The sequence below is a fragment of the Corapipo altera genome, unplaced genomic scaffold (assembly GCF_003945725.1).
Source record: "Corapipo altera isolate COAL_440 unplaced genomic scaffold, ASM394572v1 22b, whole genome shotgun sequence".
NCBI lineage: Eukaryota > Metazoa > Chordata > Aves > Passeriformes > Pipridae > Corapipo > Corapipo altera.
In genome coordinates, this window is record NW_020884876.1 from 22,291,150 (window position 1) to 22,316,233 (window position 25,084).

Sequence of the window (25,084 nt, forward strand, 5' to 3'; positions counted from 1 at the left end):
TTTTGCTGCCCATACAATGTCAGGGCACAGTACATGGCAATCTGGGAACTCCAAAGCGCCCCAGCTTCCAGCTTGGGAGGGACAGACAGAGCAGCCCCACACGCCCTTCTCCAGCATCACAACAGCACAGGGATTTGGGACTGAGAGTTGTTTCTTTGTGTCTGTACTTCTGCAATCGATTGAATTGCAGCAGTGGGACTCATCTGCTCCCTCTGACTGCATTTACCATTTTTTCTGTTTTCTCAGAGGAGATAATAGATTTTTCCCCCTCAAAAGTTCCTGAAGCTATATGTACAGCATAGCTGGGCTATGTTACAGCCACTTTTCTATATGTCAGGCCATTTTATCATTTCATTAGAAAAAGACTGAGACTTCAGGTAGATTTTTTAATTTTATTTTTCCATAAGAAAAGAGACAGTGTGTAAAGTATATCTTGTTTGCAGTATTGGCTACCCCATGTCCTTCTTGGTTTTTTGAGAAGATTTAGAAATAAGACAAAAATAACCAAGACAACTCTTACCCTAAGCTACAGAATCCCAACTAATAACATTGAAAAAGAAGCTGGTAATATTGATCTTCTGTGTACTGGTAGTTAAACTTAAAAAATCAATGGAGAGAAAAGCTTAACTGGCCTTTCTGAAGTGTCAGAAAGCAAATCTAAATCCCAAATGTAAAATTTTTACAGCTATAAATATAGGGAATGATTTTCAGACAATGTTAAAATTACGGCTTAATTCCCTTTCCTTCAGGAGAAAGCTCCTATGAGGTGCACTTGGAAAGGAATCCCTGAGAGTACTAGATATACTTCTGTGTGAACCAAGAGTAGCTTTTCAGAGTGGTATGTGTAAGGAGTGAGACCAGAGTGATCAGCAAGGACCTCAGTTCTGCCATCACTTCTGCCTTGAGTAACTTTAAACATTTGTCCTGTTTGTTCAGGCAAATTCAGCTTTCAGAATCTAAAGCTATTCCCGCTAAGCAACTACACAAATATTGTTCTGGCAATGGTCTGCTGAGTGTTTGGAGAAAAAAATATTAGGCCTTGGTCCTCCGAGGTACCTAGGTGAGAAATCCACATTGCTAAACATCTTTGAAGATCCGACTGCCTGGTCTTTTTGACGAAGTAAGACATTGAAGTCTTATTGTGCTTCTAGCCACATTTGTATTTCCTCCTTGTTTTCTTTTAGCCATTCAATATTGCTCTTCACCTGCTCAAGTGACTGACTCCTGGGCAACTCTCCTGCCCCAGCATTAGGATATTTTTCAAAGAAATTTTCCATCTGAAAAAGAGAAAAAGTATTGATGTGAAGTAAATAATTCTGTTATTGGACAAGTAGCTCTTTACAGGGACATGGTCAAGGGCAATTTTGGCTGGGAGAGATATTTAAGCTCATGTTAGTACCACTGAAATAGTTTTACAGTAACTCCTGCTGCTTTACAGAGTGAGAAGATAAAAAGCCAAGATTCTGGGCCAGAAGAATATTAAAGATATTGACTTAAAGCCAAGAAAAGTGCTGTCACCATACCTGCCAAAGCTGGAGCTCGGTATTGAAGTTTTGGGTAATAGTTACTATTCGACCAAGGGTTCTGTCATTAATAGTGAATCTAGAAAAATAATTTAATAAATGATACTTCATGCAAAACTATTGAAAGAGAAAAGGCACAAGTAATTATCTGAAGGTTAAACTCATAATTGTGCTGCAATAAAACAGATACATTGAAATGTCAGTATTTTTTGAAATTCTTGAAAAATAGTACTCCTATAAAATATCTGTGCTGTTCTTTAATATGTTTACTAATGGAGTGATCTCTTATGGCAGATTTTTTTCCTTTTTAAATGATGACTTATTGTCTCAAGCTGGAAATTAGGTATATTGCTGCCCAGCAATACAAATACTGTCCAGTTCACAGCTCTAGATTTGCCGGTGTGTGCTGCTTCTGTGCCCCCACCAAACACTTAGAAAGGAAACCTAAAGAGAGTGAAGTCACTCAAATAGGGAGGAGCCAAGGTAAAAGGTTTGCTATTACTTCTACTGCTCATCTGTATGTTTGCTGCCTGCTATTACCATTAGATGAAAATTTTAAAAAAAATTCTATATGCTGTCATCTTGATATGAAATCAGCAGCAAGAGTGGAGACAAGACTGACTAATTTAGATTTCTACGGCCTTGGTAGAACTTTCTATACTTCTTCATCACGATTTACCGGTAGCGATCATTTAGGGAAAGAATGGTTTTCAAGTTAGCAACAAAGTACTTTTTCACAGCAGATGGATATAATTGTGTTGAATACGCTTTCAGTTTTCATTTTGCAAAGGCCGGTGATTATAGCTGTATAGTAAAACACAGCTATAAAAAACATGCATGTAACAAGATTTATAGATGGATGTAGTTTCCAGTGAGTTTATTAGAGTACCTGTCGACTAAGTATTGCCAGTTCAGTCGTATCCAGTCCCAGGCCATTGTTTTCCCATAGGTGTTATATGAGATGTATCTCAGGACTGTGAACACATCTTGGCTTTTGATGAGGCTAGTGTTGTAAATATAGTTCAGATACCTAAGGGAAACACCATAAGAATTGATGAGAGCCATTTCCGAACAGGAATATTACGTTTTTTTCTACAGCATTTTAAAGGTGAAGTACATGGATCTAAAACATTACTGTGTCAAGAGATAATTGTATTGAAAGAAATCTAGGCAGTTAGGAGTCTCTTTAGAAAGTAGGTAGGGTTTATGTTTCTACTTGCAAATAGCCAAATGCCATTATTATTCCTATATTTTAATCAAGTTGGGAAAACAAGATTGGATCAGTCAGTAGTTCAGCCTGTTTGGGCAGCCAAGAGCCAAAAAAGTAGTAGTCCAGGCTATAATGATCTTACAGGACACACACAAGTGGCTTGCTCACACTGACATCCATGTTGTTTGTTTGGATACTTTTATCCATACAAAATTAAAATTCATTCGGGCAGAGCATGCCTGCAAGTGCTGCAGTTATAATTCCAGTTATAGCATAAATGTTTTTGACTGACAAAGTGGAGGGATTCCCCCAGCATGCATGTTTGCAAGAATAACCTGATCATGGCTTCACAGCAGCAGCTGCAGAAGAACAACACCGTTTTAAAGTGTCGTGTGCTGGGATTAAGGATTGTCTTCCTTTTTCCTATGAATAAGGGTCAATTTTGTTCAATCTGTTTGCTCTTTTCTCCTTACTCGTTATTTCAGTATTAAATAAAGTGACAAATTTTCCCTGGTTTAGGGGGGATTTTTTATTTTCTGCAAATACAGGCTGATCTAGCTAATTAATTCATGTCTTAATCATGTCAGTTATTATTTATTGAATGGCTTTAGATTATGGCTGTTGTGGTCAAAAGAATTTAGGAATACACCTGCTTCCTATCATTATTTTAATTACCCTAACTCTTATATTTACTCTTCGTGAACCTCCTACACTTCCTGATTTCGTCTCATTTAAACTTGGAACTCTTTTAGGCAGAGATTGCTCCATCTTATGATATTTAGACAGGGCTCCAACACAATGGTGAACGGCCCTGGTGAAGATGTTTGCCTGCATCTCAGCTGTGTTATACAATTACATGCAGAGTTATCAGATAAGTTGAAAGTAGCAGGTGTGTCTATGCAGAGCAACAGCCTGGTGAGATGCTTGCCCTGTCTGACAGCTGGACTGGCCTGGAGCAATATCCAGACTCCTCATCAGTGCCACGGCAGCATGAATATAATATTTTTGTTTCTAGCTCAAGTACCTCTGCACAGCACCTCAGGGGGCAAGTTCACACAGGACAGTTAGTAACAATTGCTCAAGGTTGTTGCTTAATTTTGCCTACTGAGAAGGTAGACATCTAGGCTAAGTAAACTCCCTCTGGAGCCAATGGAGGGTGACTGACAACACCCAAAAGCAATTCTTCCCATTGATTTTAAGCACCTTTCCTGGTCTGGCATAAGCAGTGCTCTGGAGGTCCTTCCTCTCTTCACTGATTATAGAGGAAACAGATGACTAATTTTCTCCTGATGCTTTACTATTAGGCAGCTAAAATTGTGCACAGTGAAGGTGGACGAGCTGAAGTCTGTTGACTGGTTGCAGGAACTACCATATGTTCAATATCTTTCCACTAAATGAAAAAAGCTTTTTTTCTGCTGTAGTACAGTCTCAGAGGGGGGTGTTAGATAACTGGTCTTGAAAATGTGTTGCATTTCCTCATGCTGTGTTCTGACAAAAATGACAGGACAGAGGAGAGGAGAAGGGAATGAGCAAACCAGTTGCTTCTGCAGGAAAAGAGAAATCTTCGTATGTTTAAATCACCTGTCCAAAAGGGCAATGTTCTTCACTGATGCCAGGCCATATAGCAGCTTCTCTTTTTCTTGGGCTAATGTAGTTTCTTGGTATTTGTTGAACATGTAATTCCACGATGACTCATTGCCTGAGTTCTGCATCCCATAGCGATATACTATGAGTCGGAGATTTGCAGCAATACTAAAATAAAGAAACAGTGTTTAAATATTCTTCTCCCTTTCCTGCTTGAAATCAGTGACAAAGTCACATGCTGTATTCTTCACCACGATAAAAGCTGTGAGCACTCACGGTTCTCCTTGTAACCATTTATCGAAGAGTTGAGAAGCATTGTTCAAAGAGTCCGTGTCACCCATACTGCAGGCAAAGTCTAGAACAGAAGCACGAAGAAGCCTTGAAAAGAGAGAGAGAGGGAGAAAGAGACATTTTCCTACTGCTTACCATTGTTTGAATCCATCAATAATGTGAGAAGGAAAAAATAAGATTGTTCCACCTCTGCAAATGGCTTCCAGAATCATTCCAGCTCAGTTCATCCACAATGGGTTTTACCAGAGAGCGAAAATAATGCTGAGGTAGAAAAAGGGGGTTGGTTACTTTTGTAGATTTCTTCAAAGAATAATATATTTGTGTTCACAGTTTATTCTCCTGGGGTACAGCAAGGACACACTGCCACAACTGTTTTGCACAGATGATGCCAAGTTCAGGACATAATTGTTTTAGTGACCATTAAATCATGTTCACTGTGTTAGGTCAATTAACAAACCTGCTCCCTGCCATACTGAGGTATAGCCATACTTTGTGCTGAGGACAGATGCCAGAGATTTTGCGGCCCTATACATGCTTCTTTATCAAATGCAGGACAGCTTTGACTAATAAATGTCTGTACTCTGGATTATTATGTATTATGGTGATGGATTATAGCAATAATTAGCCATAAATTCTTTTATTCAGGTCCATAGTCCTGAATGCAGAATCCAGATGATTCAGATATCACTACTGAGCAGTTTTTAGCTTTCTTTTTTTTTTAAGATTACAAAAAGTAAATACTGATAACTCAGCACCACTGAAAATCACTTGAACTTCAACATTATTCTTGTTACAAATCCTGAACTGTCAGATGCAGTGGTCCCATGCAGGAATGGGTTTTTTTATTGTTTCATCACCTGAAAGAGGGGATAGATATTTGTATCATCTTCAAGCATGTTTGCAAGGTAGGTTACAGCTGATATAGCTCTATTCCAAGGCAAATACTCTGCTTCGTTTCTCAGGTATTTTGTGAGGTTCAGAGGAACAGAGTAATCCACAAGTCCAGGTCTGTGGAAAGAAAAAACATAACATCTGTTATTTTAATGAATTTGAAGAACTTGCTTCTTCAAAGATATTAGATTTACTATTTACTCTAGGAGGCCTGAAATAGTAAAGTCTGTGAGGAGAAAAGTAGTCTGGAATGTAACCTGGAAGGTGTTTTCCAAAGAGATACTGAGGATCAGTATTGATCAATGCCAAACTGTAGGAACTGTCAATTTTATGAGTAGACTGCTCACATTGTGCAGCAGCCCAGTGTGCCCAGAAGTTGGTAGCTTTTAACTGACTACATTAACACCACACAAAAAGGAATTGATAACTGTAGACATCCTGAAAGGCTGAGGAGACTTAGACTTAGAGGCTGCTACAGAACGTTGCTTAAAATTTATCTGTGTCAGCCTGGCTGCGTACAAGAGCTAGAAGTTTCTGATCAAGTTTCTGAATAAGATAGCTGAGGTGGTAGACACCTAATGCCTTGGTATGCATTGTGGGCATGCCTCTGGTTTTCTGGATACCTAACTTCTTCTGGAGTGCTCCTGTTATTGTTATTTACATGATAAAAACACCCCCTTCTAAGACCTGTGCAATTAAAGCCTGCTTTTTTCTTGCCATGAAAGGGAGCATTTCTCTTGATTGCATTGGTAATGCAAGCTGGCAATGCATACTTAAGGTCACTCCTTTTGGAGGACAAGGTAAAGCAACAAAGAAATAAGACTTGTAACAAATTCGGAAAACTTCTTTCAATCACCTGTGTTGAGTTAATTCTAGTTATTAGCAATGGAAGGTGAAAAATTTGTGTTGAAATCTCTGCAGGGAGCTAGTTTACCTTGCTAAAGAAAAGGCATCATCCAAAATCCCTGCACGATCAGCAATTGAAAAGTTCTGTATGAAAAGAGGAAAAGAGGCATCAAGAGTATATAGATTATTTGCAGGATAAAAACAGCCTTTACAGATCTCTTCTAAGAGATCCACCAGACAGGTTAACATTATGATACTCACTTTGTGGTCTAGGAACAGAAGAGAGCTTAGCTTGGCCCAGTTTTGACCATCATAATTCACCCGATAGAATCCAATGTGGTCTGGATTGATGTTTAAAAAAGTATCAGGAGAAGCTGATATTGTAATTCCTGCAAAACAAACCAACAAACAGGGATCAGTTTGTGCATCTTATATGACACAGAACTCATTGGAGATTCCTTGACTCCAAAAGTATTATTTGGTTTTAATGAATACCAAAATAAGATCCAAACATTAATTTTATTTATTTACTTATTTTTAAATGGCTGTGAGGAAAGATGAGTTATTATAGACTTTAATGAATGCCAGCATTTGTATTAGAACAAGAAATTGTGGTAATTACTTGGGCCAGCTAGTTTGTTAAATTTAAAATGGAGATCATTGTGACTAGGGTGAGGACAGTGAGATTTAGTTTCATTGTAAGAAGTAAAAAATTGCAAAGAAACAGTTCTTGCAAATGTATTTTTAAAAATTTTTTCATCCTCATGTTTACTATTAGTTTCAAAGTTATCATATTTTATCCTCCATTAGTTTCATTTTTAAGTTTGCTTCAACTAACTTTTTAAGGGTTTTCTTCTCTGTGTTCTTTACTAATTCATTTTTTGCAGTTACAGACAAAGGAATTACGAATTAGTTGAGATTTTCCTCAAGCACTCATGTTAAGAGATTTTCCTATTTAAAATGAATACTTGAAAAATGTTCCTTTCTCAGAATCTTGGGCTGGTCCAGTTGATGATGGTAGTCATGAAAGTTTTTCTATTGCTCATTGAAAACAGTGTTCTTCAATCTGCAGTTTGAGCGTGGCTGTAGTTAAAAGCACATTTCTATTTGGGTGACCCAAAACAAGTGTTTCTAAAGGCATTTTTTCCTTACAGTTGCTGTTTGCCTTACTAGCCAAAAATTTTATGGATGTAGAAGTAAGCACTTAATCATGCCTTTGCAGGCTTTCTCAAGTCAATAGCCCCTTGCAGTCCACTGTAATGTCATGTGGAAATTGGAGAAAGAAAATTCCTTTGTGTAAACTTCTGACTTGTATCATGACATAAAACTTTTTTTTGTTTGCTTTTGCATGTATAATAAAAGCAACCAGGCAAAAAAATATAACAACCCCCCCCCAAAAAAAAAAAAAAAAAAAAAAGACAAATTACATTTTAAATAGGTAATATTCAAAAAAATTGAAGAAGAGATGAGCTGATTGTAATATTTCTGAAATTCCAACATGTGATGTAACTGAAAAACTAAACAAAGTTTCCCCCCATTTTTGTCTGCTACAGCTATAGAATGAGAAATTCAGATTTGATTGCATAATAGAACAATGATCAAAATTACCCACATAGGTATTTTCTCAGTCCTGAAATCAGCATTAGAAAAGATGTTTAATAATTTGTAGATCTTTTTCTTTGACTGAATTCAAACTGCCAGTTTACCCTGCCACAGGTGCATTCATGACCCTTCCACTTCACCTCTTTTCCCAGGCTCAACAAAGGTCATATCTAAGTCCAATTGATTTTATCACATTATAATTAAGAGTATGCTTAGATGCTTCCTTGAATAGGACTGTATTTAAACAGATGCTTAAGAACCATACTGTACTGTGCCTAAATTGACATAATGTGTGTACAGGGGGAATAGTAATCTTATCACAGAAATTACTACCAACTTCAGCCCAACCAAGCTGTGTACTGGTTCCTGGATCTGAAAAGTGAAAAGTATGAAAGTAATTCTGTGTTATATTTCTTGTAAAGGACACTTAAAAGAGAATATGAAGTTTACCTGTAGAATCTGATGCATTGTACAAAGTATAATTTGTTGAACTCCCAAGTCTCCATTTCACTGGTATATTCCATTTGTAACTGAAATTATTTAAAGGAAAAGAAAATCAAATGACATTTGAAACCAAATGGTGAAAAACCCTCTCCAGTATGTCCAGTATGTGGCATGGAGCCACAGCACAGCCTGACCAAGACTGTGGCCTGGCAGTCAGGAAAGTGGGACAGCAGAGTCAGGGAAGTAGAACAGTGGAGCATGCTTTGAGCACACCTGCACAGCCACCTGCATAGGCCTGCTAAAATTACTGAGCCCTTTTGAGCAGTCAGCTGCCGTTCCATGTTAACATATTATAGTTCATCCCAGGGAGATTCTTCTTCCGCCTTAAACCCCTTGGTGACAAGTGCTATGGGAAAATGTAAGTCATCTTAACAACCCTGGGTTAAGTGAATGGTCATTAACTCCCAGAAAATACAAAAATCAAAGTTGTGTTATCTCCTCTTGATAGAAAGATCTATTGTTTTGTATCTGTTAAACAAAATAAGTTATCAGATTTAATACACTTTTAGGTTTTACTAGTTCTCTTATGGAGCTTACTGCAATGGAATTTAGAGTTGTCATTGTTTGGCCAGAAGCTCCAGTACTGTGTTTCCCCAAGAGAAAGCCCATATATGATTTTTTTTAAATGCAAACTCGATTTTTGTAAATGTATTTAATGAGGGTGTGTGATGACCCACCCTTTACAGGAAGGATTTTATTTAGTTTTCATGTTCTTGAGATTACATACATAAGTACTTTTGATATATTAGCTGTGTCCTTATGTGTTCCTAACACGCTGTGCTGAAGCTATGTATTTGCCCAGCAGCACTACTTTGAGAGTACCGGTTTTTGAACTTCCATTTCTTTGGAGTGCCAACATGCAGGAGAGGACTTTTTCAAGCCAAACAAGCTTGGAACAAGCCAGCAGCTCAGAATTTTATTCCTGCAGAGTTCAGAGAATAAAGCATACACAAGACCTGGAGTTTTCTCTGCTTAAATGAAACCCTGCACCCGCACATGAAACAGGCCAGTTCCATCTGGCACAGGATCTCTTCAGGAGCTTCTCATCCCCATCTGTGATGGTGGAAGGAGGAGGTTTTGATTTTTTGGTGAATTGACCTTAGGCACAGGAGTCAGTCTGTCACAGCATAGGTAATATCAGCATTATAATATATATTATGGGGAGTTTTTAAAATTAATTTATAAAAACTACATATTCAGAAAAAACATTCCCCTTTCACTTTGGGGATAGCAGGGGCAATACACATCTCAGCTTCTTAACAGATTAAGGTAGGAACTGTGCTAGGATTTCTACTTTAGATATGGCAAATCGTAACATACTGTAAACACTGAAGTCAAGCAAAAGTAGGATTCCGAAGTCTGCTACTTCAGAGCATAGTGCAGTAAGTCAAATTTTTTAATACAAAGAAGTATTTTTTTCCTGAATAGTCTGTAACACCACCCTTCAGATGGCACAGTGCTGTACTTTGAGTCTATGGAATCTTCTGCTTAGGTTGGGAGAAATGTAATGTTGCAAATACGCAGGTAGGTAGTTATCTCGTTCCAACTCTTTTGACACCTATCCAAAACTGCCAATAGCATGGGCCTTCTCATTGCTCAAGTTTTTTTCTTTTTAATCAGAAGGAAATAGAGTGGTCACAACCGTTTCTTCTGTTTCTTCATTTTCTCCTCCACAGAATCACAGAATATTCTGAGTTGGAAGGGACCCACAAGTATCATCAAGTCCAACTCTTAAATGAATGGCCCATAGGGGAATCAAATCCAGAGCCTCGGTGTTATTAGCACCATGCTCTAACCAGCTGAGCTAATCTCAGGGTCCTTGTTCTTGTCCTTTGAATTAGAAGAGCTAGTACAAGTTAATGGAAAAAATGCGCTTGGGTATATTTAGTTCTGCTTCATACTGGCAAGTTTTACTGATTTAATTGATTGGTACAGGATCCAGTTCAAGGAACAAAACCTTCCTAACATGGATTAATTTGAAGCTCTTTCACTGAAAGGCTAATAAAGTTGTACTGTCTCAGAACTGGGGCTGGCTATGAAATTACACAATGCCAGATCTGAAAAATTTTTCATCTGCTTAATGCCATGGTGCAGCCACACCATTGTCCTGTGTAGGTCCTCCAACCCACAGATAGAGTTCATTTCCCTTCAGGTCAGTCGTCTGTTATTTAAAAAATATGCTCCAATACAGGATCCCACCTCTCTTGAATGGGTAGATGAACATCTGCAGATGTCTGTCTGGTCACATAAGAGCCCAAGGTGGCTAACTTTGACTAGACAACTACATTTTAAATGAGTAAAATTAAGCAATACATCCTAAGGAAAATATCAAAAAAGTAGCTCCTGATTAGGATTAATGAAATTTATACATGACCAGCTACTTCACATTAAATCATGCTTTTAAGACATGCAGAGAAGACCCTGTATTGTATGTGAAGATCCTGTGATATATTATAGATCCTACACCATATAGGAAAGGCAATAAACTACTGTCATGTAAAATACTTGGGTCATAGTATCTGATTTCTGGACAATTTTGTATTAGTTTCTTAGTCTGAGAGACTATAATTTGCAGTGATTCAACAGATGATTTGCAATAATCTGAGCTGTCTGTGTGCAAATAAGGTTTTCTGAGAGATCTTGTCCAATTTTATTCTGCTGCATTTGAGAAAGAAAAACCCTGAGACAAAGGGCTGATGCTGTCCTAAATTTGAAATATTTGTATCTAACTTCCTCCTGTCTTCCTCTTAAAATAAATGCTGAGAGTAAGTTTAACAAGAATGAGTAAAACACAACCTACATAAAGTCAGATGAAAAGGGTATATGCACAGTATTTCTACTTGTTTTGAACAGACATTTACAGCAGGAACTTACCCAAGATCAGATGGAGGATAAGAAGCATTTGCCCTGGGATCCAAGAGAAAACGTTTCTGTGTGAATACTGAATTATCCCCCATTTCCAAAACAGGGTAGCCCATCTGTCTAGTCCATGTGTCCATGACTTCCTTTACAGGTTTATTACTTGCCTATGAATGATGGAAGAAGGTTGCGGTGAAAATGCAAATTCAGTACAAAGAGGAAAAAAAATTAAATATCTCTGGTATTGAGAAAAAGAAGAGCAGAAAGGGGCAGAGGAAAGAACAGGTTCAGTACAAAAAATGCTCCATTAAATCCTTTTATGGTGTCATTGAAAGAGTGAGTTGGAAACTTAAACACAGACAAGAAATGAGAAGTGCGTGGACGGAAGACTGGCCAATAACAAGGACAAGAAATACTGAGGAACCTTTGAGGCCCCTTGCATGCTCTAAGATCTCTCTATTTTTTCTGAGGGAATAACTGAACAGGACAAAAAAGACACAGTGAGATTTTTCCAAGCCAGAAGTCTCTTTGCAGTGTGTCCTGTTTTCAGTGTGAAGGAACAGCCAGTATTAACCACCAGCAGCTGCACTTATGTAAAATTTGGTCCATTTGATTCATTATGTGGACTGTGAATGTCTGTCCTAGGAACTGGAGCTGGAGAAAGCTGAAACTGCTTCCCCAGGATGCCACCTGTGAGGAAAGGGAGCTACGGTTACTGTTTCCTTCTCAGGATGAGGTGGATGATATGGAGATGCAGAGCATCAGAGAGAAAGTAGGAAGAAGTCCTGTTGAGCAGGAAGAAGTCTGGGACTAAGGAGAAGATGGGAGCTAGAAAAGAGACACAAAAGCATGACTTGGGCAGTGTGAGTGTCCACAGTGGTGGAAAGAAAGGAAATAATATCAAGGAAAAACTTGGTAGTATGTAGGTGGGGTTTTGGGGGTAATGAGATAGATGGAAAGAAATAGCCCAGTCTCAAAGAAAGGCAAAGATCAGAAAATGGTGGCACCAACAATGACTCAAAAGCTAGAGAGGCAGATAAGCACCAAAATTACTTGGGAATTGATACTATTGAGAGCTTTCAAACAGCTGGTTAGAGAAAAGGGAGATTTTGTGGTGCACGCGTCTGGTGGATGAGCAGTGTTTTTACAAAATGAAATGAGTTGAAGTTGTGGGGGAAATGTTTCAGTTGCAGGCTGTTCGCAAACAAGGCCTCCTTTCTTGTTTCTTATTTCACTCCCATGATCTTATGCAAAAAAAAAAAAAAAAAGAGAAAATTATATATATTTGGTGGAACTAAGATATACTGGAATACACTAGGAGGCTGCCTCTATTGTGACCTCTTATTGACAGGAAAGGTACAGAATACAAAAAGTTTGGGAAACTGAAATCAGTAAGTTTGATTTTTATTTATGATTTATTTATTTATTTATTTATTTATTTTTATTAACAAGGGTTTGGATTGATGCAAAACATACCTCTTCCAGAGCTTCCCAAAATTGTTCTGTCTTGGCATTCTGGAAATGGTGGTTCTTCAAATATGCCTAGATAGAAGTAGAAGACTGTGAAAGTACTACCAGGTCTTTCTTTTTTGCCTGTGAAAACAGTACACATATTCAGTTGTACAGAGAGTTCCAATCAGTTGTGCAGAGTACCCATGGGTGGTAGTATAGTGAGTAGAAGGTTAAATGGATTAATATTCAGCTGATGAAGATCCTTTGTTCTGCAATGCATCTCATAACACTAAAAGTCAGCCTTTTCCGGTGTGACTTGACAATACAAAATAAATTTGTAATTCAAGAGCTGTTTGTATTTTGTTTGAAGGGACAGCAACATACCCTGTTGCAAATTTCTGTCTAATGTTAGAGGTTGTTTAGCAGAAGGAAGCTAATTCAGGAGATTTCCCTAGCTGTGGACTTGGAGTGGAAGTACGAAAGTCTAATCACCTTTAAGTTGTGATCGAAACAACTATTACAAGGAACAATCGTATCCAGCGAAGTGTTTGCACCTCCTAAACTCTATTCCTGTCCTGTGTCTTACCTGGCTGCTTAGTTTTCCTACGCTGTTACCTGGCCCTGGCGAAGTTCAGTCAGTAGATGGTGCTGTTAGTTTCGCTGTTAGCCACAGCTGCCTACGTTAATGCTCGTGAAGATAGAAGGGGAAGTGTTAGGCTCTTGAGGACTAAGTGGCTGTATTTTCCCGTCCCGTGTACCTGTCCCGATTGAATACATAAAAGCGGAAACAAAGCAAAATACAGCTGTCTTGTAGCAACCTATAAATGTGCTGTCCTGAAGGGACGGAAGTAAGAACGAATGTGGTAAACCTGCAAAACTTGTAGAGACAACCGATGCTGGTTGGGAGGAAAGGACAGATAAACTTCCTCCTTCTGGGAGGGCTCCTTTCTCCCATTTCTTCTTTCCTTAATTTTGTAGCAACACATTTTCACTCCACAAGAAAGGACTATGAAGTGTGCAACCCTTTTCTACTCCCTGTTACCTTGGCTTTCTAGAGCTGGTAGCGTCCCTGCATCAGGGCACAGATGAGCTTACACCTGTGTGTCCCTACATAGCAGGCTTGTGTGGGTTGGAGGATACTGGCCATATGAAGCTGCAGACGTGCTTTACAGCTGAATGAGGGGATCCTAGCTGACAACAGGGTAACAGTGGGGTGGAGTAGGTTTCTCCACTAAAAGTTGTCATGAATTTAGGTCCTTGCTGACAGGCTACCAAATCTTAATGCAGTTCACATTCCTGCTTCTGTGGGAGCATGGAACTTCTTCCCCTCCATATACTCAGTACTGAAATGCATTAAATACTTTTGCTACTAATACCAGGATCTCTGATACTCAGCTTTTGAATAATGGCTTTGGTAGTGAGGATGGGCTGTATGTCCAGCAGGTTTTGGTGACAGCCTTACCTGACAGCCTTTCTGGAAGAGCTCTGGTGTAATCCAGTCTTGAATCATTCTGAGGATAGATGCACCCTATGGACATAGGGAAAGGGGAGAAGGTTATTCCACACTGCTCTAACACTGGATTTCTGTTCACCTAAAAAGCAACATGTGAATGAGTATTCTATAAGGCAAAAAGAGAAACCATCCATGACACTAAAGAAGTGTGTTTTCTAATTCCTTTGTGGCGTGGCATGTGCCTGCCTGGTGGTGTTTAATTCTGGATGTGGGAATTGGTCTTCAGTTGTGATCAGATACTTGTTTCTAAGTTCAGTGGTGTTTGGTGGAAGGGCTACTAAGCCCCTCTGCTGAGGGTTACAGTCCTGCCACTCTGCCAGTTTCTGTGAGCAGGGCTCCCTGTTTCATTTTGAACAGGACAGGGGTGAGGGCAGCTGGGGAAGTAGCCCTGTCAGGGGAACAGCCTGACAGAGGCAGACACTTCTGCTGAACATCCAACAAGCAGGGAACTCCAAAAATGCTGCAAGTCTGGGGCTTTACATGTTGGGGATGCCATTTCAAGATTAAGAAAGAGATTTTCTGAGGACTGGTGCAAGAGCTTTGGCCTCTTAAGCAGGGTAGAATTGTGATCAGGGAAGTTACTTGGATGTCACAGAAAAACCCTGAAAAAATTAGGGCTTTGAAAGAAGAGAGAAACAAAAGGAAGACAGGAGAGGGAAGTAGAAGACTCATGTAGAACAAAGAACAGAGTAGGCACAAAATGACGGAAAAAAAAAGCAGGGCAAACCCAGTCTAAAATGCAAAATATGATTTGAGGATTAGCATGTTTTCATTTTCCGAACAAAATTAAAGGGCAGCTGAGACCCTAGTGCTACAAATAGTTTAAAAATCTAGTTGTCCCATGAAAACAAGAATGTTATATGAATTCTCAGTAAATCCTGTTTCCTCTCTTTACGTGTCTGAGAATAACAACTGCACTAGTCATGGCAGAGGGACTGTTTGAACAGATATGCCTCAAACTGCTTTCCAGGCTATTGTTGCAGAGTCAAGGTGGTCAGCAGAGGACTGTTTTCTGATATAGAAATTTAATGTGTTTGCCATGGAACATGTTCAAAAACAATTCATTAAAATTTAGAATGGATATCCATTACTGGTAATTATAAGGCTGCTTACGATTAATGGTGATCATAAGGCCACATGTATGTACTAGGGTACCTCAGTTCCTCAGCTTTGTCTATCAGTCACTTCTTATCTGAAATCACCTCTCATGAATCATCCCCTCCCATTTATATTAAAAGTCACAGTAGAAATACACACTTATGCGTGCATTTGGAAACATTGGAGATTTCTTTTGCTTCAAATTGTAATGTATAATTAGTTCCTTGCATTTTCTACTACTGCCATTCCTTTCTTTCTTTCCATCGTGTCTTTCCCCTACTCTTGTCATTACTCTGAAGTCCATGATGGAATGTGTTTGAGAAAAACTCATCCTAACAAAATCACTGGTTATAGGAACTCCAGTGTTTTAATAACTTTCCTTTCTTTCAACTGTTTGGGGAGGCTCTGGAAAGAGACCTACTCTGATGGGGATGTGAGGGATGTGAGGGGCAGATCAATACCAACAGAACTTCTAGAGAGTCATAGTAATTGCCAAGTGTATGACAAGATTTGTTTTTGGCAGAAATATGGAACATGAATCCTAAACTTCTTTAGCTGGGAGACTCGGAAAATATGGGGGTCCAAGAGCAAATTTCTATCAGAACTTACTTAAGTATCTGTTTGCTGAAAAGATTTGCAAAGTTTGAACTCCAAAGACAGAAATTCTCATTATTACTTCAATAAAAACTTTCAAACTAAAGGAGAAGATTAGACTGGAAAAAAGGTGAGATGCAATTACTTTTTAAGACCAGATTAAAAAAATTATATACATTAATTGTTTAGTCACCAGCTCTACTCTAGTAGAGATTTCCTAGGCATACAATGCTCTATGGATCATACAGCAGTTAGAGGCTCCGTTACAGAATACACTGCAATGGCTCCATAGACTCTTAGGCAATTCATTAGAGTTTTAGGTTTGTATAAGCCTTGTAACTGTTCTAGTAAGACTAACAGAGAGCATTCCAAATTATTCTTTATTTGTTTAGTGATGAATATTATCAAGAGAAGATTGTTTTTATTAGAAAAATGCAAAAGAGAAGCCAAAATAAAGCTAAAAAGAAACAAGTTAATTTTGTCATGCATTTATATATAAATACCAACAGTAATTTGAGCTAAATCTACGCAAATACTTTCTCTTTCAAGCCAAATTATATCCCAAGCCAAATTATATCCCAAGCAAACTGTTCCCAAACAATACACAAGTCCTCAAGTGTTTTCGCTTAAAAAAAAAAAAAAATGAGTTCATGTAGCAATTCTCTAGGCACAAAGAGATGAGTAAAAGCTAGGATTTTTTTTTCTCCATTGTTTTTTCAGACCCTGCAAAAGTGTGTGTCTTGCTTAGCTCAACACTGAAATACATTTTGATTCAGAGTATTTGATTTAGCTCTGTATGTTTCATGACTTTTGCTAGTTTGATTTAAAAACAGTGTTACACAATGCAGGTTTTCACATGGTTTATGATTTGCTGTGAAGCATTTATGATGCAATAAATACTGGTTGTATTGTTGGATAGAGGATTTAACAACTGAGTACATAAAACTGATGGAAATGGATGGATCAAATCTAGTTAATGAAAGTAGTAACTACGTTTACAGACTGTAGCACAGCTAAAGCAAAAGTCAATGCAGTATATACTCTATGTTTAGCTGATAATGAGAGCTTGGAGGGAAAGCAACAAGCTGGTTTAGTTTCATTTTAAAACCATCAACTCTAGTGGCAGAAGCTGCTGATACTGTGATTTCCCTGCAGCTCTGCATGCTGTGAGCAGGTCTGCATGGTGCACAATGGCTGACCAAGGCTCTGGCTGCGCTGCTTCTTTCAACAGTTGCTTTTAACTGCATCAACACTGACAACAGTTGGGAATGTCCCAGAAGAAAGGTTTGCACAGACACAGCTCAAGTGAATCAGGAGTCATGATTACAAGCACCCCCGACTTTTATCTCCTCTGCAAAGCCTCCAATTTCTTTTACATCCAAAGTCACAATAGAGGAGGATTTCCTACCTTACTGTAGGATATCCCATCAAACACAGAGGTGATTTCAGCTGGAGATGACACATCAACCACAATTGGGTGGGAAGACAGTAAAGAGTCATCCTTCAGTACAGGAAGCACATCGTCAATTAAAACCTGTTCAAGCTGAGAAAGAGAAGACATTAGAATAGAAACAAAGGCAGGAATATATGCCTAACTTCTCAAATAGGTAGCTTGAAGTGCAACTTTTCTAGGGAGAGGCATTTGGAAATAGAATGAGATTTCATGCCCTCTAAAGAGGGACTTGCAAACTCCTGCTTTACATCTGAGTGGGGAGGGATAAAGTTTTTCCCTAGCTAAGATAAACTGCCTTTTGCAAATCCTGTTTTCCTGTGTGTATCAACACAGGGAACACATACAACACAAACACACCCAGCCCACTCTCCCTCCACTCCCAGTAAGCAAAAAAAGTAGGCTGTGTTACCAATTTCAGCAGTGTAACAATATTTGTGAAGGATTATGGGCTTCTCTTGCAGAAACAGAGCTAGGTAGGAAGGGAGGAGGAAAGAAGGATCCCAAAGCTTATAATTATTTTTAAAGTGATTTTCATTTTTTTTAATATTAGGTGGTCAGCAGTCAAAATACCTGTACTATCTAATAAATATTGACCAAAAAAGGCTAAATTTCAATTTAGTTTTCCTCTTCTAATACTCATGAGGATGATAACATTGAAATGTCTCTAGATCTTAAATTAATATGGTATCTAGATACAAAAAAGGGTTTTTAAATTTTAAACTCAGCAATAAAAATGTTTCTCATGTAGTTAGGATAACAGATCCTCTACTTCAAAGTATAAAAGCGACCCAGGAATGATTTTTTTCTCAGCCTCATATAACATGAATCACAAGAGATATTTATGAGGAGCAGCAAGGGGGGTACGGAAAGCACCAAATAGGCACTGCCTGCTTCTGAAGTCACTAGGCTAAGGGGATAGTAGATTACAACAACAGACCCAAGCTATGCAAAATCTTCCCTGTTTCCTTCCACTGGCATATGGTGTATATTTCTTAGTAGCCAGAATCTCATTACACCTGGACACCTGGGGGAACTATTCATGCTATGTGCCATCCCATCTGTTTGGGAGGGGAGGAAGGAAAGAGCAAGAAGCCTCCCTTTATTCACACACTTCTATCACTCCTCAGAATCTAATGCATGCTTAAGGCTACTCTCTTTGCAACCCCCTTAAAGTGTCTGGAGTTGGTTCTGCTGCACAGTGTGACTGTAGGCCATCCACTGGCACTACCTGTTTTTGCACTGCACAGAATAAAGATTGTCTGAGTTGGAGCATTTGAAATGACACTTAAAATGTTGGCAGAAGCTGAATGGGAGTCCAATATTTCCCTTGACAAGTAGCCCAAGCTGTGGAGACAGGTCCAGATTCTCAACCCTGACCAGATCAGATAACAAGTATAAGTCCCATGAAGAACTAAATCTCCTTCTTTCAGAGTTAAACCTTTAAACAATCTTGCAAAGTTGCTAAGGCTCCAGAATCCATCTAGGTGTTATTTGCCATAATCATAACTAAACACTTGACTCACTTATTAAAAAATAATTACCCTTCCCTGAAGACTAAAACTTTACTAAGTTTACTTTGACTAAGTAAGGGAAAAGGTTTAAACTGCTTTCTTTATGTTGCACTGCACTGTGTTAGTTTTCTACAAATGCACTTTGTGTCTTCCTTAACCTTGTCTAAGTTTTATTCCCTTCCGAAATACTCCTCCCAGTCCCACCAATCCTCTACAAGACAGAAATAATTACCATTTGCCAATCTGGTTCTGATGCATTTGCTCCCAGGAACTCAAAATAACTGGCAAATCCTTCATTTAACCACAAGTCATCCCACCAGTCCATGGTTACGATATTTCCAAACCACTACAATTATAAACATAAAGATGTAGTGTTAGCTAAATATTAAATGTACATTTCAGTATCTCACATCTCTACACAGAATAGTCATTTGCTTACTTTTTCCTGTTGCCAGATGAAAATGATCATAACTCTGGGGCTTAAATAGGAATTAAGGCCTTGCCTCGTGTTAAAACATCACTTTTATTACAAAATTGCATATTACTGGGAAGATTGCTAATGATTCATGTGCCACTGAAAATATTTTTAGTTTTTGCCTCTTGATTTGATGATTTGTGCTTGTAAGGATATGTTTTCAGACAGCCTCCACAGTATATAGTTGTCCCTATTTGCTTACCCAAAAGAGACATCTGCACATGTAAATGAGTTCCTTTAAGATATTTCAAACAGATTTTCATAAGCTGGCTGACAGTCCGGGCCCAAGCATCTAACTTCCTGAGAAAAATTCCAAGGCAGCAGTCGTGGTATTTTAAAGCTCTAATGGGGATCTGTTTTAACATGATATTTTGCAAGCAGATTGTAAGCACACAGAAAAGATCCTGAGATGGAGTTAATAACAATATTTTCAAGATTAAAATATTGTGACTACATATTTGAAACACTTTAAAAATTAATCATGTCCTAAAATGTACCTGATGAACGAGCTCATGGGCTATCACAGCAGCTACTCTCTGTTGGTTGGAAGAGGCTGACTCCTCAGGATCATACAGCAGGTTTGTTTCTCTGTATGTGATCAGCCCCCAGTTCTCCATAGCACCTGTCCCAAAATCTGGAATAGCTATTTTATCTGCATTGAAAGAAAGATAACATGATTACCACTGTATCCCTTCAGCCACTTAGCTTGTCCTCTCTCTGTGTATTTACAGCCTGTGTTGCTTACCATTTCTGATTCTTGCTTACTACTATGGACTGCAGGCTACAGCCTGTGTTTCAGAAGCAAGGAACTGGCCTACAGCAGCTGATAGCAAGTGCTCTGGCTCTGCTGAGATTCATAGAGCTGGGATCAGTTGCCCTAGCTGAGGATCTGTCCTGTGAGGTGATGCTATGCCAACTTCTGTGAACGTGTGCATCACACATTACTTAATTTTGGCTCCAGAAATTATACTAGTGTCTGGGGATGTGCTGCAGGCAGTAAACCTCCTAAAACTATTTGTAGCATAATGAGGCAGGACATTGTTTGTCACACTGTTGTATTAAAATTATTTATTGACATTTTAACTGAAGTAAATCCCCCATGTTGTGAACAGCATCTGTTTCTACGCCTGGTAATTTGTAGGGGTCACTCATTTATGGTCAGTAATCAATAGAGATTTAAATGAGAATTGCGGACTCAACTGGACTGGTATTTTCTTCTACAAATAATGACCACAGCCTTTTTATGTGGGTTGGTGAAAAAGTACATATGGATTTAAAACTGAATAGAATGAGCAACTCTCACCCTACCATAAGAGAAGATAGGAATTACTTACTATAAATTAAACAACTTGATTACACAGTCAAAGCTGATAGTCTGGCAAGGGCTTCAGTGATAGTTGAAATGAGGATCACAAGGAGACTGGCAATGCCAGAAGCCATAAATCAATGTGAAACACAATATTTAAATAAAACATTATGCAGAAAAATATTTGATTCATCAATTTTGACCCAGATGACTTCTAATAATGAACAAATGACATGGTAAGTCAAGATTTGTGATCCAACAAATAGACACTGAAGAAAACAGTATAAAATCTACAAAGGTATCTATCTTCTGATACTTCTGATACTGCTGACCTGGGGATACCAGTCCGCCCTTATACATACATTGCCTGGCAAAGTCATCAGGCTTTCATGGAAATGAAAGTTTGAATATGAAACATAGGTGAGATATAGTCCCCATAATTATTGGGGACCAGTGTGTGAAAGAACAATATGTTGTACTGGTTTCCCTATTCAGTTGTCATTGAAATGCAAAAAGATATTTACAGTAAACTCATAATGTTTTGAAAGGAAGAGGTAAAAATCTTTTGTTAAAGTAATATAGGTTAGCCTGATAGGTACAAACACGAATAGCCAATAAAAAGTTTGCATAGCACTATTACTTGTCTTTAAAGTTTTGGGTATTTTTTCCCCATTACATTGCCTTGACTTGTTTGCAGTTAGTATTTTTCCATCCTTTTTAGTTCATGAACCTAACTAAATTACCTCTTTGAAGGTCTTAGGAAGGGGCATTTCCAAAATACTGATTACATTCACAACTTTATTAGTTCAAATTGCACACATCAGATCCATAGTCCAGATATTCCAAGCTAAAGGATGCCCAAATGCATTACTTTCTCTCTACTTATTTTTAACCATGGGCAAAATTTGAGAGTGTGCCTGGTCTTGTTTATTTCTGGGTCTTTATTTAGCCTAGCAGTAGAAGCTACAAATTAAATGCTGGACCACATTCATCTTTCTAAGAAGTTGATACACATCCACTTTGCACTAAGGTTAATAAATAATATGACATACTCTCTGGCAATTTACATCATCACTTATCTCACAGCTGAGTTTTGTCCAGAAGTTCCCATGGAAGTGGTACATATTTTTATGAAATTTCTGGCTCTGTTTAAACTCATGATGTTCCTTTGCTGATGACACCAATGCTTGCCCTGTTTTTCCACAAGACACTTTAAAATAACCATGCCAAGACCAGTGCTTCAGTTCAGTAAACTGAGACCAACTCTCCCATCGTGACATTTAGGAGCATCTTGAACTACATTGCTACAGTTTTAAAATATCCTGACATAATATAAGCAGTTAGCAACCAAATGCTTTCATGCTGTTTTCCACTAAAAGCACAGAGACCTGCAGGAGCAACATAACCATGACACTGAATTAACAGAATGAAAAATATAAATATTAATAATTACCTAGTTTTGGAAGGGAATAGCTCAAATTAAAGTACTCTTCAAGGAAGTCAAATACAACTTTTGTTACGTTTGCTGCATATTGTGCCGTGTGTAGTTGCTGTGGCTGGGCATAAACTCTCAGCTGTAAAATAAAGACAGTTAGAGCCGCTTTCAGTTAAAAGAAACCAGAAGGTGTCAATTGAAAAGGCATTTAGCGTACATACCTATAACTCAGGAGGTTTTCTCTAAAAGACTGGCCTGAACGCTGAATTCTGTTCCCTAACACCTTTATTCAACAGTTTTTCAAATTTTGTACGTAAGAGAGACCAAGCCAACATAATCTGTGCACACTTTCCACAGCATACCTAAATTGTAAAACTGTCAAGACTCATGTCCAGAAGCTCACGGTGGCCTAGCTTGGAGCAGGGCCTGGATGCATACCAACCCCTACTTCCCCAAGGGCTGGTTTTCTCCAGAAGGAAACCTGGGCAAGCACAGTAAAAAGGGATCCATGCAGGACCTTGGGCCATACAGCCCCCCAGTCACAGCTGTGGTGCCCGCTGGGTTGCTGTGCCCCAGGAAAACACAGCCAAAAATCAGCTCTTTCTTTTCCCAACAGGCAAATCCAGGAAAACTGGCATGTTTGGTAGCCCTGTGTGTGATGAGTGACCATTTCTGTTCTCCTCTTGCATATCTGAATGCAAAAAAATGGTGTGTTGTATGTTGACCTTTCTATCCTTGTGGTTTGGTGCCTGGGACTACTTTGGCTATTGCTGTCAAGCAATAGAAAGCCTCAAACTCTGTAGAACTAGAGACCTTATGGCACCCATATCCCTGATGAGGAGGCCTACCTACAGCTTGAAAAAACCTTTTGGGATGTTACCTCCACATTTTGAAGACAAAGTTTGAATTCAGAATTACGGAATCTCTTGAGGATCTTTCCCTCAATCTCTTTATCCCAAAGCTTACAGGAGCTCTAGGCTGTTCTCTTCACTGGCCCTATATATTTCCACTGTGGAAAGTAAGAGATCTCTATATGGAGCGAAGTTTCTGGTTTTAGGAAAAACGATCCATCTCATTTTGCCAGCTCTGTGACTCTTATGAATGGGCCACATTCATCTGGCTATGTCGGTGTGGCTTGTTTACTCCTCAGTGCTGTCTTACAGCCAGGCATTTAGGGCCCAAGCTGAGCAAAGGAGCTGGTCTATTTTAAGAGCTCTCTTGGAGCCTGACTACACATTGATTTCAATACCATGAAATTACATTTCCTCCAATGAGAGGGGAGGATGGCAAAGTGGTCAGAAATAAAGCTGGAATGAAAAAAACAAAACCAAAAAAAGCTTATGGGATTCAATTGGGAATCCATTCTAGGCAGGGGATTTCCCCCAGGGTCAGTTTGCAATTACAGTCTGCAATTTCCACTTCTGTAAGCTCTTTACCCAATTTAGCAGTCTTCAGTCCCCTAGCTGATCCATATTAATGGTTTTCAAAACCTTCAGCATGCACTAGAACTGACTCTGGGTTTATTTGTATAACCTCCTCTGTGATTTTCCAAACCAGACATTTGGTACCTGACAGGTAATCAGCTCAGGAGCACTGTTTCCAGCTGTAGGCACATTTCCCACCATTGATTCCATTAACGTCTTCATTAGAGCTTTCAGAGTGAACAGCAGAGTTTTTAAATAATTTACCATTTAAATAATTTACCATGAGCTGTATGTTCTTGATGTTGTTTACGAAAGCAATTTAAGGATCACAATGATACTTTTTGTTGGACTTTTCTGCTGCTAGAAATTGACACAGCAAACTATGGAATTTTCTTTTCAGCTGCTGGTGAATCTAAATTCCTCATTGTTCAACTGGGCTTCAAAGTTCTTGGACCCCTTGGAAAGGTGTCTAGGAAACCTTGGAAAGGTTAGAAGAATGACTTTCTAAATATCTGATTTAAAACTGTAAAGATAGTCTGGTTTTCCTAGCTAAAAGGTAATTTTTCTTGATAGAGCTTATGATTCCCTTTATTAAAAACCATCTTACACATGTACTTTTTATTGGTAAAACTATGTCCATGTTAAGAGAATGGAAACAGTTGCGACATTAACCTCACTTAAACCCCAAGTTTTCTAGTGCAGGCAAGTCCTCAGATATTGTTTAGTGAACAACATTAATAAAATATGTAGTAACCGAGGCCTCAGTTAGATGTTTCTTCAGGCAACCTCTGTACTGACACAAATACCCCTGCTTCTACACACACACTTTAATTACCATGTTTCAGTGAGCACTCCCTTCTATTTAGAAAAGCTACAACCAGTTGGGAACATTGTGAGCTTTACTGTTTTGCTTGGGGAAAAAAAACAAATATTGACCTCAGAGCCGTACTCTGGAGCAGGGAATGGACAAGCAGAAAATATTAACTTTTCCAACTGGAAAATAGTGTAAAACACTTCTTTTTTTTACCCTACCACATTATTTTCTGCACAAAAAGCTACACAAATTCTGCTTCTTAAAATAACTAAACTCTAGAGAACATCTATTGAGGCCAAATAGTTAAAGTCCTGTCCCTGATAGTAAGTGGATCAGCTGCGTTGAAGAGCAACTGGTTGACAAAATTGTGTGACTGGGTGGCTTAAAAATGTGCTCCTGTTTTGCAAATTATTTAGCCAAACAGCAGGGAACTAAGCATATTACATATCTATCTCAAATCAAGCTCCATTTGCTTGTTGAAGTGTAATTTAACCTTAGCTATTTGTCAAGAAATAATATAAGCATACAGCATGATAGTAGTTCGGGCACAGAGGATGGAGGCCTCAGCACAGCACTATGCCAGGAAGTCTTTGCTAAGAACTGAATCAGAACCTTGGAGATTTCTACAAGACAGATTTTCACATCAGTGGACAGCCTTAAGTAGGCAAGGATTTGCTGAGGTTTTTGGATAGGGAAACT

General features: G+C 38.7%; 1 protein-coding gene across 1 annotated transcript in view; it reads right to left on the minus strand.

The window, feature by feature from the left end:
- Window positions 1-448: 448 nt before the first annotated feature.
- ENPEP (glutamyl aminopeptidase) overlaps window positions 449-25,084 on the minus strand; it is a 34,265-nt gene continuing 9,629 nt past the window's right edge. The window contains exons 4-20 of the mRNA XM_027636324.1: window positions 22,166-22,286; window positions 19,904-20,058; window positions 19,164-19,277; window positions 17,376-17,510; window positions 14,225-14,290; window positions 12,787-12,852; window positions 11,326-11,477; window positions 8,398-8,477; window positions 6,607-6,734; window positions 6,434-6,489; window positions 5,466-5,616; window positions 4,796-4,869; window positions 4,594-4,695; window positions 4,315-4,485; window positions 2,413-2,553; window positions 1,524-1,602; window positions 449-1,277 (exon numbers count right to left, since the gene is read on the minus strand). Coding sequence (XP_027492125.1) covers window positions 1,137-1,277; window positions 1,524-1,602; window positions 2,413-2,553; window positions 4,315-4,485; window positions 4,594-4,695; window positions 4,796-4,869; window positions 5,466-5,616; window positions 6,434-6,489; window positions 6,607-6,734; window positions 8,398-8,477; window positions 11,326-11,477; window positions 12,787-12,852; window positions 14,225-14,290; window positions 17,376-17,510; window positions 19,164-19,277; window positions 19,904-20,058; window positions 22,166-22,286 — 1,932 coding nt within the window. The 3' untranslated portion in view covers window positions 449-1,136. The remainder of the gene's footprint in view (window positions 1,278-1,523; window positions 1,603-2,412; window positions 2,554-4,314; window positions 4,486-4,593; window positions 4,696-4,795; window positions 4,870-5,465; window positions 5,617-6,433; window positions 6,490-6,606; window positions 6,735-8,397; window positions 8,478-11,325; window positions 11,478-12,786; window positions 12,853-14,224; window positions 14,291-17,375; window positions 17,511-19,163; window positions 19,278-19,903; window positions 20,059-22,165; window positions 22,287-25,084) is intronic.